At 40.4% G+C, this 17,232-nt stretch overlaps 2 protein-coding genes across 2 annotated transcripts in view; both read right to left on the reverse strand.

The window, feature by feature from the left end:
* Positions 1 to 2,845, reverse strand: part of pparg (peroxisome proliferator-activated receptor gamma) — a 34,994-nt gene extending 32,149 nt beyond the window's left edge. Inside the window, exon 1 of the mRNA XM_086039615.1 lies at positions 2,750 to 2,845. Coding sequence (XP_085895741.1) covers positions 2,750 to 2,801 — 52 coding nt within the window. The 5' untranslated portion in view covers positions 2,802 to 2,845. The remainder of the gene's footprint in view (positions 1 to 2,749) is intronic.
* Positions 2,846 to 5,221: 2,376 nt separating this feature from the next.
* Positions 5,222 to 17,232, reverse strand: part of syn2b (synapsin IIb) — a 60,274-nt gene continuing 48,263 nt past the window's right edge. Inside the window, exons 6-13 of the mRNA XM_086040213.1 lie at positions 16,346 to 16,408; positions 16,002 to 16,144; positions 15,058 to 15,132; positions 14,850 to 14,952; positions 12,912 to 13,091; positions 12,748 to 12,814; positions 10,806 to 11,583; positions 5,222 to 8,687 (exon numbers count right to left, since the gene is read on the reverse strand). Of these exons, the coding sequence (XP_085896339.1) occupies positions 8,531 to 8,687; positions 10,806 to 11,583; positions 12,748 to 12,814; positions 12,912 to 13,091; positions 14,850 to 14,952; positions 15,058 to 15,132; positions 16,002 to 16,144; positions 16,346 to 16,408 (1,566 nt within the window). The 3' untranslated portion in view covers positions 5,222 to 8,530. The remainder of the gene's footprint in view (positions 8,688 to 10,805; positions 11,584 to 12,747; positions 12,815 to 12,911; positions 13,092 to 14,849; positions 14,953 to 15,057; positions 15,133 to 16,001; positions 16,145 to 16,345; positions 16,409 to 17,232) is intronic.

Here is a 17,232-nt window from a genome sequence, read left to right on the forward strand (position 1 = left end):
CACTTCAGACGATTTTGACGCGCTGCTCGGTGTGCGGTGGACCTAAAAAGTTCATCCGTACATTATCATTCCTCATTTCTTTTGATGCATTCATTTTAGTGGTGAACTTAAATTGAAGACAGGGCAAGGACTGATTACCACCAATCTCAGAGCAACTATAGATAAATAACCATTCACACTCGGCTACCCAAAACAAAGCATTCCCAGACCCCAAAAGGGTTTCAGCAAAAAATTACATATTTCAAGGAACCAGGATGATACTAACCTTTTATAACCTTGTCTAAAAAAAGATTACCCTTCAGTATGTATAATTTTAAGTTCCCCTAATTTAAAATAGACCTGTTACATCAGTGCTGAAATTTTCAGCTCAGTTTTAATTTTTTCTTTTCTTAATTATTTAGACCAGTAAAACTTCCCGGGGAGTGTGAAGAATTGACTTGTCCTTTGTTTATATTATGACATGATGACACTTTAATTAAAGTAGTAATAAATCTTCCGGGGAAAAAACAACCATATGTGAAACAATGATTGTTTGATGTTGAGGCTGATGTCATCATCAATGGAAACGGCCACACCAGTTGGACCAATTGTCTGCTTTTGGCTGTGCGGCGTGCAAGTTTGAACGACTCCTTTCAACATTCTACAAAAACCGGCTGCACCCGCCAGTCGTTGCGACACGTTGCGGTGAATTGAACAATGGCGTAAGAGCGCCACATCCGACAGATATAGGTGCTGCTTTACAGGATTTTGACAAAACATGAGAAAAAAGCCCAATTGACACTTCTATCTAGCTTTTTAGTAGTTGTTTAAATGTGATTTTAACATCCTCAACCGTCATACAGACAGCAATTTTCCCCAAGTGTCAGCTTCCTTCCACATTCCCTGTAAGTTTCATTAATGAGGTTCATGAGTGTGAATGGTTGTCCGTCCAAGTATATGTCCCCACGATTGGCTGGCGACCAGTTCAGAATTATTCAAACGAAGTTTTGTTTTTTCCCTTCTGGGATTTTCTTTATTTCTCCTGATACCAAACAGATACAAAACTGTCTTTGAAGTTAGGTTTTTCCAGTAAGTTTTCTTTCCCAGCATTAACTTCAATAAAAAAATAAATACATAAAAACAATTTTACAAATGATCTGAAATTAGTGTCTCCTCAGTTCCATATGTTAAAACGCTTTGTTCGACACTGTGTTGTTCGTGTAAAGCAGTGCTCATCAACATGGACATGCTTAAAACTACGGAAGCCACCAAATACAATTTTTTAGAAAAAAAAAAATGAAATTAAAATAATCATTCAAACTGATTAATTTTCTGGAACTAATAAAGCTAAAGTCAAACTACTCTTTCTATGAATGCTCCTGGCACTTTTGTTATGACAAAAAAATGTGCTGGCAAACTTCTATGAACTATGCTTTTGGCTATATACTATTTAGGCAAGCACTTCGTGCCTGGCATCAGAAAAAAAAAACAACAACAAAATCTCTCATCTATTCTTTTTATACTTATCTGAAGGCTCACTTGATTTGGTGATATTCACAAGTTTTACTTTAATCCAGGCATATTTATGTAGAAATTGTTTTGGTTTAACTCCAAGTTATACCACTTCTGTGGAAACGTTTGATTTCTCAGGTGCGTGTATGTATACAGCATCAATCGCCATTTAGACCGTTGTATTGTTTCTATGGAACTATAGTATTGGTTCACAAATTTTTACACTTCAATGACAAGTATTCATATTTAAAATGCTCCTTAACACTTCCCATTTGTAAAGCCCCTGGAACGGAGTACATTTATCCATAAAATGATTTGCCATCTATGAATGAATTCTCTAGGTGCTCGCTGAGCTGAAGTCTCACAAGACTTGGTGACATCACGGCCAATGATCACAAGATGTATTGATCCAGAAATTTTGTCTGCACTCCAAATCATACCACTTTGAGGGGGCACAATGTAAGACATTTCCCTGTGCTGCACATGTATTTCCATTATGTAGAATATATGCTTGAAATATTATTTTTTTAATGAAAACTCAGTGGATATAGAAACTGCACGCATCCCTGTTTATATACGTATCAGGTTTGACTGCTGTAGAACAAAATAAAATCAGATTTTCCATTTTATTTTGGCTATATATATATATACACACACATGCACACGTTCAAATATTAGTGATGGGCCATTCTGATTGATAATTTAGAAAGTCAAATCTGATTTGAAGATGTCCACGTTTATATATGAATTTTGTCCACTTCAAACTTAACTTTTTACAATTTAAATGCATTTTCTTGATTATTTTGTGCGATCTGGATAATCAACTGTGACATTCCTCCTACAGTATTTTTTTTCTTTTTTTTTTTTGCTTGGTTGGATATTTACAAAAGATTATGTGAAAATTGGGGTCCCAGGATGGTGACCAGTTGAGGTCGCTATAGTTATTATTAGAATTTGATAGTAGCCCCGTTACTCAACAGTTGACCCTGACGATGTTATCAACTGTGTTCAAATTAAGCACGTTTCTGCATTTGTGACACGGGGGGGTGGAAATATCATTTCACCAGTCTTAAGTGACTCAGCAAATTGCATCCACGTCCACATTGTGATGAGTCATGATCAACAAAGCACTTTTTCAACAAAACACTATCGGAAAGAAGGTTGAGCAACATCATTCTACACTACATGACAGATCGTTGAATTACATTCATATCGGAAAGGGAGATTTAAAAAAATAATATCAATACAGAAAACTTACCTAAATAACTACGATCAGCTTGATTGTTAAAGTCTCTGCCTGGTGTTTGCATGTCAAAGCCACATTCAAAGTGTGGACCAGGAGCACCTGACTGGCTGCCACTGGTGCGTCCTTTAACCGCACCCCCCAGACAGCCATCACCGCCACCCACCACCCCCGTGTCCCGGTGGACGCCTTTCCCAGCCAAGTGCTAGGCGAGCGGGTTAGGCGACCCTAAAAGTACCACATGGTTCGGTCATAAAAATGAACTAGTTTGCCCCCCAAAACAATAATCAAAACCTAACACACTAAAGTGAAAAAAAGAACTGACCTGATATTATTATTTTTCTTTGAAGCCGCTTCTTCTTCACTTCGCTGCGGAGCTCGGTTCTTTACCTCGGTGGCTTCTCCCAGCTGTGGCCGCCTCTGCTGCTCCGACTGCTGGCCTCTCGTCAGCCTCTGCCCCCGCTCCTCCTCCTCCTCGTATCCATCTCGCCAAATGTACTCTTATTTCCCAACAACCAGTCATTGTTTCCCGGCGGTATAAATCTAATTAAACGAGTTTGGCTTGTTTGCTCTCGCTTGGCTTTTCAAGTTATGCAAATTCAATCAAACGTAATTTTACTAACTAAACAGATAATGGGAAATGCCATTAATGACAGCCTCTTTCGGTGAAAGTACTTTTTACACCAAACATAACTAGCAGTTTAGCAGCAATTTGGCATATCAGCGAAATGACGATGACAAAGAGTGGAAGATAAACGAACAAAGTATAAAAATAACAAAATGAGCACTAACCAAGTAGCCCCATTGTTCACGTAATAAGCACGTTAAATAGTTGTGTCATGTAACATGGAAAGGTTATTTTTCAATTGGTCAGCCCCAGCTGACCCTGGCTACTTCTTAGGCCAAACAGCAAAAAGTTGGTGTTCCCATTAAATAGTTTTCTCCTTAATGTCAGCATAAGAAATGTTTCCCCAACTTTATTGAGACAAGGCGTAGTGTTTACATTAGAGGTAAACATTAAAAAAAAAAAAAAAAACATAGCACACAACCAAACAAAAATGTGGATACAGACCACAGGTTAATTTTGCACCACCACCACCATTGATTCCATGAAATACTCCTTTCTGTTCTGTGGTCAGACAAATTAGATTATCCGATATTTATGATGCCAGCCATGGTTCAACTAAATAATTTTAGAGAAATAAATAATAAAGAAAATGCTTGATAAAGTTTTCAGTGATAGAAGTAATTGTAGGAGTCTTGACTTGTCTTGATTTACTGCAACAATGGGATTGGAATAATCCGCCACAGTATTCAACAAAAATCTTATATCAATACTTGGTACTAGTCTATAGTATGGCTGTTCCACTGACTGGAATTTGTTACTGTTAACATTCATGTGTTCTCTTGAGAGTATTTTGCTTTCTAATCTGTAATTCCTGTGAACAAATCCCAGCGGTTCTTCTTTACTGTGGGCGGAAGACGTTGGTATTTGAATGTGACCCATCATTTCCCATTTACATGGGACTCGCCTACGCACCTTTCAAGGCGGCGCACACACACACCAGAAATCAGGCCAAAATTGAGCATTCCTTTCAATCAAAGTGAGCAAAGGCGTGATTTTCGGATCCCTCCAAAAGATTATCCTGAACAATTATCACGTGGTGCAGGGTGTGTTAAGAGTGATTTTCCCTAGCCGATTTGCTCGGAAAATGGTCAAGACCAAATATCGTAAATGTTAAACCTGTTCAACATAATAATACAATAATCACATCTCTTATGTCAACACTGAATTCCGCCAAGCCATGGACATCTAGTTTGGGAGAGGAGCAGGGGTGTGGTGGCCATCGGGAATTTCGGCAAAATGTCTTAATTTTCCCGAATGGCTGGTCGGTATGATGGCTGGTCAAAGCGTATGACTGCCGCCCTCCACCCCCCGTTGCCGATTAACTTCTATAATGTCACGTCCGCCATCGCTAACCCCCTAGCCCCTCCGGACGGTTGGACTGGCCTATAGGCGATTACTATTTTCACCCGGCTGGACAAAAAGATAGACGGACAGCGGAAGAGTACCCAAGCTGTAGGCGATATATATATATATATATATATATATATATATATATATATATATATATATAAAATATTTTGAATATTTAATATTTTCCCTTTCAACGTGACTCAGCTGTATTGATGAGCCACCACTGGTAAAACACCTCTCGCCCAAAGTCAACTAGGATCAGCTCCAGAACGTCCGCGACACTAATTAAGTTTAGCAGAATAGAAAATGGATAGATAGATAAATAGATGGACTTTGATTTGAATATTTTTGCAACTGTGTTGTGCATTTGAGCATTAACCCATTAACCACAGTGGCTGGTCGTCCAGTAGACTACGCTGCATAAACGAAGACCATAGAAGACATTTCCACGTGCTTAGATCGCCATCTGGTGCACAAATGAGAAAGTACAAGCCCACAGCAGCATCATATTTGATTTCATCGGAGGGACGATGGAGCCACATCTTTATTAACGTGAATCATCTGTACATCAATGACAGCGTCATCAGTCACCAGGTCATGCAAAGCACTATTTTGCAGTTACAAATATAAACAGTCACTACAAAAAACAAAATGTGTTACTAGATTGCCGTAAATATAGAGCCTCCAAAAAATAAATAAATAAATCCATTTATTACAAAATAAATCAACTCCTGAGATGGCACATACAGATGGGTAACAAGTGGAAGTTAAAAACAACATGGCATCATCTCAATAAACAGACAGGCAACCATGATGGTGGTATTAATAAATCAGAAACGTTACGTCTAGGTTTAGATGTCTTATTTCCATGATTAAATACTGGACACGTAAGACTCTGATTTTCCGCTCTTTTAAACCATTTTTCTCATTTTTTCATCACCCGTCTGTACACACAGTACATCCATCCATACGTACAAACATTCATACATACAATAAGGTTACTTGTTGGCAACATGACAAGGGATATACAGTAAACTGACACGCCACACTAAACAGAAGAGGATGTTGTCCGGGCTGCCTTTTAATTCAGAAATAGTCCACACTTAATGGGCTAGCACCCTTTGGTCTGGTTGGTTCTAATCGGACTTGAGTTTGTTTTCCACCGCTATAAAACAAGGTACGGTTCAAAGCTAACGATTTCCATATGCTTATGTTGTCATGTTAACTCTGGTCTGTTCCTTTGTTCAGTGTAGTTTTCAAACTTGTGATACCAGAGTTCACTTGCGATGGGACCGACACCACTTTTTCAAGTGGTTCCATTGATGTATGTTCACACTTGACCAAGTGAATTGCACCAATAGATCAAATCGCATCAGAGTTTGCTTGAGCCTAATCAAGCCACCATGAAGTTACGGTAACTGAACAGGACCAGCCTTCACTTGCAAGTGGACCAAGACGACCTCGCGAGCGCTTCCGATCAACTTGTTCCTTGAGCACCAGAGTTAGAAAAATGGGTGTTCACACAAATAATTGTACTGGCAGAGCAATCAGATGAGAATTTGTCCAAACCAAAACCAAATGTGTGGACACAACCAGAAGTGGTCACGGTCTGTGTATGTTGTGCGCGCCATTGTTCAGATGATAGCAATAACCAACTGAACCATACTGAAATTCACCATCCAAGCATGAGTGTGAACACAGCCTTATTCCAACGCCGTTCAGTTGTGATTTGAAACAATTTGACAAATGAATCTGGTTCCACCAAAATCAGCTGCGGTTCAATCCAGCTCAAGTGTTCATAACAAAGATACGGACCAGCGTTAAAAAGACTAAGAACTTTGGTCACAGCCTTTGGAATGGAAGAGCAAGAGCTTGACCCGTACCCGTTGATTGGTCGGTGACTGAGTGAATGAACCGCACCAAAAGGGGAAAAAGTTTGACTAGATTCAATTAGACCAAAGGTTGCTAGTGTAAAATCCCCCTTCTTCTTCTTCTTTGTCATTTTCACTGTTGAGGCTGGAGAGTCTGTCCTCACTTAAAGGAATGTCAAAGGGGAAGATATCTTACAGATACACAAGTCTCACATGGACGTTCATATTCATATTGATAATAGGGTGACACCGTTCAACAGTCATGTCAAGGTGTTATTGCACTACTGTCTCAATGTCTTCTTATGAGCATAATCAACAAGGTACAATATCGTAGATAGAGCTACACAAGAGGTGAAACAAGAAATCACCAGTCACAGCAACAGACATGCGTCTTTTTCCTCTTTGAAATGCATTCATTTAATAATTAATAGGGCCGACTCTTACGGGCCCAAATCACCTTCGCCACATTGCTTTAACCGGAGACTGCATTCTTCTGGATTCATTTGCGGTTTTGAAAAGCTAGCCTCGGGTTAGCTTGCTTAACTTAGCTTTGCTGGCGAAACTTGGTAACGCCAGGGATGGTCGCTACCTTAATAGCACAGCATTTTAAGTTAAAAAACGTATACCTTTTTACGTGTTATACAAGTAGCCTACGTTGTTTACAATGGAGCAGACAACGGAGGGATTCAAATAACTATGGTGACGGCCGCATAGCTTTATCCACATTCTGCGTTTATCTGGGCTTGTTTGTGGTTCTGGAAACCGAACAAAACCTTGCCAAACACCCGTTAAAAGAAGCACAAACACATTTGAAAACAATTTTTGGAAAAGTTCTTTAGGAATTCTGTGCCGCTCTGTGATTGGCCCGTCTGCATTTGGCGGTGTGGAGCTTAAAGGCGAAAGGTTGAATTGGTAGCCCCGGTCTTGTTCCCTCGTTTGTAATTAACTTATGAATGAACTTCAAGTCGACTCAGGTCTGCACAACTAACAAACAAAGCTGTGACTTGAAAACACGATAAGGCTACAACATCTAGAGAGAGAGAGAGAGAGAGAGAGAGAGAGAGAGAGAGAGAGAGACGGAAAGAGGCAACGAAAGGCAAAAGTCAACACTGATAGAGCTCCTGGCAGACACTCCAAAGGTCATGGCGGAGCCTCTCGGAGGAGCCATGCAGACGCACACACATGCACACGCGCGCACACACGCACACACACACAAAAAGATCGCAAATTTCTTCACGTCGATAGGCAGTCGGCAGACACCAAGGCTGGATTTACACAGAAACACATATTTGACGTGATTTTTTTTTTTTTTAAATTACACACAAGTTTCACTGAGAGGGACCAAAAATGGGTTTACTGCGAAATCACGAGGAAAGCCATTAAGATTATCACTAGTAATTAAAACGCTTACAAATCCAGCCACTCATGAGCGAGTTATGTCACCGATAAAAGCAACTGTGTCTCTCTGACTAACTTATATATATATATATATATATATATATATATATATATATATATATATATATATATATATATATATATATATATATATATGTGTGTGTGTGTGTACAGTACTGCATATATACTCTATATACATTCCGTCTGTATATAATATCATACTTTGATATAGTTCTGTTTCTTTAATGTGCTTTGGGAAAATAAACATTATCTTCTGTAATATACTATGCTATGCTATTTAGGGAATATCAGTGACATAACTCATCATTCCACCTATTCTGGCACAGCAACATGCACATAACATCCGAGCCAGGGTGCGTCACTGTTCACTCGCACAGACAAGTTGACACGCAGGACGGACAGACGTAGGGAGTACAGTACACTTAAAATTGAAAACACGTCTCGGACTGCGTCACATTGAAATGTCAAACAAGTCATCGCTGGCCAATGAGGAGTGGGAGAGGGAAGTCGTGGGCGGGAGTTCGGTGTCTAGTCAGAGAAAAGGCTGGCGAAGGACTTTCGAATGTTGCGAATGGTCTCGGCCTTGGCCTCGTCTTGGCCGTCGCCGCCTCCGGAGCCGGACACGCCGCGGAAGAAGGAGGAGTCGCTGAAGGCGTTGAAGGCATTGGTCAGTGACTGGGACTTACTGGGAAGTGAGGAGAGAGAATGGGGAAGGAGGCAAGGGAGGACAGGATTCATGGAAGGGAGATGGAAAATAGGAAAATGGGATGAGGAAGGATGACAGACATTGGGAAACATTGTCACATTAAACAGAGACACTTTCACTATAGAAACTTATTGAACTACACAAGAACACATTGTTAACCCAGACAAGTATTTATCAGTTGTGCGTGTTGGCAAGATGATTTGGTAGCAACAAATTTGAGGATGGCGTATGGCTTAGTTGAAGGAAGAAAAAAAAGTTACAGGGATAAAGTCAAAATGCAATGAACGAAAAGTGTAATAATGTGTGAAAAAGTCATACGGTTACAGGAAAAAAATTGTTATGTTATAAGAATATATTTTCAATGCGACAAGGATATAGTCGTAGTGCGACAAAAAAAGCCTTCAAATATCAGGAATAAAATCGTAATGTTACGAGAAAATGTCAACATGATGGGAATAAAGTTGTAATGCCGCAGGAATAAAGTCACAATACTGGAAGAAAAAAGTCATACGGTTACGAGAATAAAGTATTAATATTCTAAGAAAAATAATACAACATTATAGTAGTTATAGTATAGTAATTAAATCATAATGTGATGAGAAAAAAGGTCAAAAAGTTATAGGAATAAAGTTTTAATTCTCTGAGGGGGGAAAAAAAAGTGGTAGTGCAAATACATTTGCTACAAGAATAAAGTTGTAATGATATAAAAAAGTCGTACAATTATGGGTTGTAATACTGTGTGGAAAAATTATTAAGTATAATGCTCCAAGAAAAAGTTAGAATATCACCGAAAGAAAGATTCCGGGAATAAAGTCAGAATGTTATGAGAAAATCTTAATGTTGTAGAAATAAAGTTGTAATGCTATGAGGAAAAATAAATACCGGTAATGTCATGAGTAGAGTCCTTCTCAAATAGTGGGACGGCCTTTTTTTTTTTTTATGTACAAGAATAAATTGTAATTGCCCATCCACTGTGGCTGTGGCGTTCTCATTTAGTTATTTATTTTTTAATTTCAGGCAAACTTCAAATCTTTTGTGACAAACTAAAATACATGTAAAAAAAAGTTAAAGGTATTTTTTTTATCGTAAGTTGACCTACATTTCTTTTTTTTAATGTTAATTAGGATACAGGATTGTACAAATTATACTGCTTATAGTTGCGGCAGAGAGTTGGGAAATGTTTTCTTCTTCCTAACGGGGACTGAACAAAAAAAACAAATTGAGAAGCACTGGTCTGAGTTCATATTGCTACTTATGAAAATAAAGTCATAATATTAGAAAGAATAAAGTCACAATATTGCATGAAAAAAATTGGAAGTTTAAGAGGATAAAAGTCTAATGCTAAGAGACAAAAATTGAAGAGCTAAGGGAATTAGGTTGTAATGCTACAAGATTAAAGTTGCAGTATTGCGTGAAAAAAATCGTAAAGTTGCGGGACTAAAGTCATAATAACTTATGTCAATTGTCCAGGTCGACAATACTTGTCATCTCAACAGATATAAACAATATTTATGATCGCAAGCTTTTTCTTGGGGGAAAAAAAATCCATGATAAGTAGACTACTTTTTTTTTTTTTACTAATTTTGAAAACAAAGAAACAAAACTTCTGCTAAGGTGAAAGTCATTTAAGTGCCATTGTTCCCGCCACCTAGCTGAAAAAGTGTGCGTTAATGGTTGTTTGTAGTTTGGTCGGTCAATTAGGCGAATTACACAAAAAACAACAACAACAAGTATGTACTGATTTCTGACTAAAAGTCAAGCATCGTCTCAATAAGGTTGATGAGGAACCCATTCAATTTTGTTGACCCCTTGCATTTGGCCCAAAAGTGGAGCACTGAGCCACCAGATTACATCAGATGGATCTGTGGTGGAAAAAAAGCTTGTTGTGTGTGGCTGTATGGCACCTACTTGTCAACACTATACTGCTACCTCGAATGCTGGAGTAAACAGTACTGCCTGGTATGTTGACGACTGGCCTTGGTGTAGGTATGCGCACTACTGAGTGCTACGCTGGTTTAGCTCAGGTGTCAGATTAAAAATGAAAATGTAAGGGATGACATAGCATGGTCACTAGTGTGTTGACTACAAGGCTCTTACTTGAGCAGAGGATGGGATTTTGGCTGAGATGCTTGTTGGTCCTCCTGGGGCTCAGCTGGCTCATCGGCAGTTTCGGGCTCAGGGTTCTGGGACGGAGAGGCGGGCTTGGCCTGAGGCTGAGCCGTGGCCGGAGACTGCACATTAGGCGGGGATTGGCTGACTTTGGCCGGCGACCCGACCTGCGCCGTGTCAGGTGCTGAGGCGGCGTCTGAGGACTCAGTGGGTGCCGGGTTTTGGGGGGCGGGCTGAGGTTTGGGTGAGGCTCTGGGAGGAGGCGGCGTTTGGGGCTTTGGCTGCAGTTGTGGCTTGGAGTTCCTGCGGACAGGAGGGATGGGCTTTGCGGGCGGGGTGGGTTTGGGCGGCAGATCCTTCGGCTTTCCCGGAGCTTGGGCCGGGGAGACCGGGGGCTGGGGCTTGGGTTGCTCGGTGGTGGGGGCTGAAACTGGAGGGGAGGCAGCAGTTGAGGCTGCAGGGGGGACTGGGCCGGCTGACTTAGCGGGGGAAGATGGAGAAGCTTTGGCCGGGGCAGCGGTGGAGGAAGCAGAATCTGGAGCGGGTTTGGTGATGGAGGGAGCCCTTGTCATGGGGGGAGGCCTCTGCACTGGAGGCTTTGTAACCGAGGCGGACTTCTGGACCGGGCTTGGCTTCTGGGCCTGAGCTGGTTTCTGGGCTTGACCTGGAGAAGGTTTCTGGGACTGGGCGGACTTTGATGCAGGCTCGGAAGATCTCTTGAGTGCTTCTGATGATGACTCCGCACTCTGTGCTTTGACTGATGCACCTAAAAATAGACAGAGAAACAATTAGATGAGGTGTGGAGTAACATGCTACATTTACTATGTTTTTCTATGATACATAATGACAGTTTTCTTAGTTTTTCTGAGAAAAAAAACATCAATTACCAAAGCGTTTCACCAGTCAACACCAAAAGAGGGCAGCAAAACATCACATCAAAAAAATTACAGGTTCCAGTTTTCACTTTTAATTATGAAGATAAGTCATGGCCAACATGAAAAAAAAGATATTTGATTCGATTTTTTATAAAGACATTTGATTAGATTTTTTTTTCATTTATGGATATTTATGTTTCTGCAAATCAAATTCCTTGTCTGGGAACTATGGTATATTTGTAGTGGGATGGTGAAAAATCTGCCTGATGTTCAAATATTATTTTAACTTAAGTTTTCCGCTCTGCAGGTATATAGCGACTGTGATGTACTACAGATGGTTCTCCCAATATATCGAATATCATTGTATCATTGGAAAAATACAGGAAGTTACACAATGATTACCCATACGTACGTAAGGAATTTGACGGATTTTTAATATATTGTAGACAACCATGTTCGAACATTGCGGTACTGGTATTCGGCGTTGAAATAGGAATGTACTGTAAGTATTGTGGCAGCTTCATCATCATCTGCGTTGTTGCGAGTTATTGTGAGTACATATTGTTTCATTGTTTGTACAATATTTTTGTATTATTCCTTGATCTCGGTCTCTCTTACTATATTATATGTGAAGAGTAAAAAAAAAAAAAAAAATTAAAAAAATTCATTACTGTGTATTAAATTGGTCGGTGCTTTACATCGATTTTCAATGCTTTCGTAATTAAAATAACTGAATCTGTTGAGATGTTTTTGAGTATGAATACTGTATGGTGAGGGATATGGACACGACAATATACAAGTCGAGTACTCAAATGAAATTAACCAAACAACAACAACAAAAACACCCACAATATTGCTATTTCATGCTGGTAAAAAGTTATTGAAAAGCTTTAATATCTGCATTTATGTCGACAGTGTCATGTGTGAAAATGATACTAGTATTACAACATTTTGTCCCACCCTAAAACACCAACACCACAATGACCTAATGTGGAGCACAAATGTGGAAAAATCAATAGTGATAATTCATTCATGGAGAGCAGTGTTCACCCAACCTTGAGGTTGAGGACGCTGGCCTGTGGTTCTGCTTGCATCTGCCACTCCATCTTTAACGCCGCCGCTCTGGCAGAGAGAAATGGGGAGGGAGGGTAAGAGCCAATGGGAATGGAAGAAAACTTGCAGTCTTGGACTGAATCGTCTGCAATGTCATCTTCTCTACCTGTGGGGGCGCTGCTGCGGCGGTCGTCTTCTGGCCTTGAGGGGAGCGAGCGGGCGAGCGGGAAGAAGCGGATGTCTTGGCAGCAAGTGCCTGGGTCATCTTAGCCAGCACCACCTCGGATATGAGCTGGCGATCCTCCGCCTGGTGATCACCGACCAGCTGCATAGATGAGCCCACCACCTGAGAACACACAGGGGAATCCACAGCCAATCAAGTCAATGTTTGTATTGATTTTTCATATGCAATGCATTGGGATAAGGGCCGGCAGTAATCTACCTGATCCAGCGAATTTCACACCAAGTTTAACTATTAGAATTTCAGCCTGTCTCTCAGGTTTTATAAGTTAAAACACACTACTAAATACTTTTACTAGAAAATAGTGTGCAGATAAAGCTTGTCAAATGTCAAATGTAAAATTGTTACACTTGTGATGTTTGTAAATACCAGTGGTGGGCATTTTACAAATTTTTTTTGGTCCGTCATTCGTCATCCGTCATTTTCGTGACGAACTGAATTGTAATCGTCAATTTCTCATTTAAGTCTGTCAGTTAGTCTGTCAGAAGTCCGTTGGTCCGTAGGTCGGTTCCCCCCAAAAAACGTGAGCAAAACGGGCATAGGTCAGTGACAGTCTGACGTACTGCCCACTTCTAGTAAATACATTATTTTGCCACCAAAAGCACATTTTTATTGTTGTTGCTGGTATTTTACAGAAGGAAAGGACTGTTTAGATGTTTGCGGTGTCACTAAAGCAAAAATTATTAGCATAAAAGTCACTGTTGTGCATAAAATAGATCTTTTCACAAAAACATTGTTTTCTGCATTTTTTGGGGCCCAAAGTAGATGATTTGGGTAAAACCAACCCTTTGGTAGTTTCTAGTCCTAAAACACAACATTCAGTGAGCCTTGAAATATCAGTCAGAATGCTTTCAATTGGCTGGAACTCAACAGGTTTCTCTTTTTTTGAAAATGGCTGGTATTGAAAGACCTTGAATTTACACTTTTTCAACGTCATCTGGGATGGACTCCAGCTCCACACAACCCTCAACGGGATAAGAGGTTTTAAAAAAAAAAAAGATGTGATGGATATTTACTCTTTCCGGAAAAACAATTATTATCAATAACACATTTTAAAAATAAATGGCTATTGTTCCAATACAAAATTGCAATCAGTGTCCTCACTTTAAGAAGATGGCGTACATATATTAAAAACAAACACAGCGATGGAAGTGGAAATGAAAGAAGAAAAGGTCAACCCTCCTCCTCTCCTCCACACACACTTACACACACTCTTATGTAGGATGAATGTATTGCTTTCAAATGTCACCGCGGCAACCAGGTCACGGCTGGTGATGAGGAAGTGACTCGTTGTCCGCAAAATGCGCTTGCGATGCCGTTGTGTGTCCAATATGAGCTCAGGTTCTTCTTCTATTGATTTCTTTTTCTAATTGTCCCCCAATTTTCACGCCTCGTTTCTCCACACACTTTCCTTTACCTTCCTGCTGATTTCCCCAATGCTGCTGCTTTTCATATCTTCTATTTTGTGGGGAAATAAATGGCCTGATTTCGGCAACTCAAACATTTGTGTGAAGTGTAATATAATTCTTGATCCTTGGGATATTTTAACAAAAGTGTGTCACAGAAATGGTTATCAAGACATATGGGAGCTGTTTTAAATTCATCAGGAAAAAATGCAATCTGTCTCTAATGTTTAATATTCAAGTCAGACTGTGTATTGAGGTTAAATTCAATCAGTTTAGTCCCAGGCAGTCAATTGGTCCCAGTGGTGTAAATTAGGCCAGGCGTGCTAAAATTAAGCCTCCAAGAGCATATTTGTCTCTGTGATGCTGCACGCACATTTTAATCCAACCAGAATATATAAATACACTCAAGTGACTTATTCAAGGCGCGACTAAATGTTCCCGTCGATGTTTCCCTCACCTCGGTGATGTAGTCATTGCCGTCTTTTCCGCATATGGCCTTGACGGCGCAGATGTCCAGGCCGCCAAAAATCTCGGAGCAGGTATCGACCCACAGCTTATACCTGCGGTGGAGGCCAAAATGCGACGGGACAATGTGAGAGGATAATTTGACATAGTGTGACATAACGAGACGAATCACACAAGAGCATGGCGAACGCTGCGCTCACTTGTCAGTCATGGCCACTTGCTCCAACATGGCCGAGCCCGTGTTGCTCTTCCAATTACCAGAGATGGATGTTCGCCTGGAAAAGGAGGAGGACAGTGGAACATGGTCACATTTCTGTCAGCTCTAATTATGTATGATGTCACCACACACACGTGGACATACAAACAGTGGCCACAACATTAGGCACACTTGCTGTCTTATAATGAGAGCCAAGGTTTTCATACATATAATATATGAATATATATATATAATAATTAAACTCATTTTGACGGACACTGTCAAAATAACTCAATTAATGTGGTCATAAAACTGCTACGTGGGCATTTATTTACTTAAAGGGGAAGTCAAACCAAGCATATTTTTTTCCAGGATATGCTCTATACAAGCCCACTAGTAGAAACACGGCATTCTGATGAATATTGCGTTTGGGGAATATAATTCCACAATATAATTATTATGTGAATATAATATAAGTGGGTGCAGAAAAATGCTCCCACTTAACTGCTTCCTGAAACTGAGCCAAGATTGGTTGTTATATGAGCTTCAGAAAACAGCTTCAGAAAACAGGTGAGCAGTGATTGGTCGTTATCCGAGCCCTGAGCAACTTAGATGCCATCTTCGGTGGACAGAAGTGACAAAATGGCAGTCTCCTGAGATGGTTAAAAACTGGTGGATTTCTCATATTCCACAAACGCAATATTAATCAGAATGTCATGTTTAGACTAGTGGGCCTGCATAGAACATATTCTGGAAAAAATATGTTTGGGTTGACTTCTGCTTTAAATGTAGATGTCATGCAATAAATGTGATTAGGTGAATGCATGAAAAGCGAACCTCTAGTTTGTAGCTAAAAAACCCAAATGCTAAAAAAACATCAGCAGAGTTAATTCATGAATACTGTACCTAAAGTCAGAATTCTATACTTTTCATTTTATGTCAACTTACATGTAGGCCTTATAGTCAGCGCCGATCTTCTGCACCCTGATGTCATACTTGGCGTCTATGAACGGCTCCGTAGTGCAGTAGGTCTGCGTGATGGCCACCACGCTGGCGATATCCTGGAAGTCACTCACGTTGTCCACTTTGACCTGAGAAACACATTATGCCTATGAGTCGGCTCGAAATGTAACACCGTCAGTCGTGACGGATAGTATGAGGATGAATGTTGACAGCTCGGCGGTGACTTCATCAGCGTTGCCCCCCCCCCGCCCCCACACACACACAATGTGAAAGGACTACGTTGACGTAAGTCAAAACAAAAACCTAGTCCATATTAAAGGATCACTCGCCTTTCCCATTCCAGAGTGGGCGTGTCCGATCTTCACCACCACAGGGAAACTTGGCGTTGTGATCTGAGAAATGACAGTGCAAAAGGTAAGCAATAAGAACAGCACGGCAACATGTGACTGAAATGAGGATGTTTAAAAAGATACGACAGTCATTTTACGGAGAGTGCTTTCATTTCAAGAAGCTCAAAAGTACTTCAATAAAGTTACAAAACTGGAAAAGGATAGAGCCCATAAACATCACCAGATGTCCACCCTAGAGATGTTTTGCCTTCAGTTACTGCTTATATGTCAGGCTTGCTACCTTCACTTTTGTCTCATTTAAGAGAAACACATGCTCTATTGGGTTGCGATCGGGTGACTAACTTGGCAACAGAATATTTGATGGTTTTCCTTCAAAAGGTCCACAGTGCTTGTTTGTGGTTGTTGCTGCCTTTACCTTTGTCTTATGTAATTTAAAGAGTCTCTCGTGAAAAGGTTTCAAACTCCAATCGTCGAGGGCCATTATTCTGCCTGTTTTAGATGTGTCCCCCCACCAACACACCTGATTGAAATGTTCAGCTCATCAGCGAGCTTTGCAAGACCCCGATGCCGATCCTGACCATTTGAATCAGGTGTGTTGGAGAAGGCAAACATCTAAAACATGCGGGATAGTGGCCCTCGAGGAGCAGAGTTGGATTAAATAATATTCCAGGTGCTTTCCTCCCAAAAAAATGTACTTGGCTCTTGTAGACCTTTGGCTTCATTAAGTGAATAACCGTCCTCTATTGGCTTGGGATCAGGGCACTGACTTTGCCATTAAAAAAAATAAAAGAAAAACATCTTCTCTTATTGCTTGTTTGTGGCTCTTGCTGCCTTTGCCTAGTGTAAGTGAAATGTATGCTCTGTTG

The sequence above is a fragment of the Filicampus tigris genome, chromosome 9, assembly GCF_054856515.1.
Source record: "Filicampus tigris isolate MCC_2025a chromosome 9, RoL_Ftig_1.0, whole genome shotgun sequence".
Taxonomy (NCBI): domain Eukaryota; kingdom Metazoa; phylum Chordata; class Actinopteri; order Syngnathiformes; family Syngnathidae; genus Filicampus; species Filicampus tigris.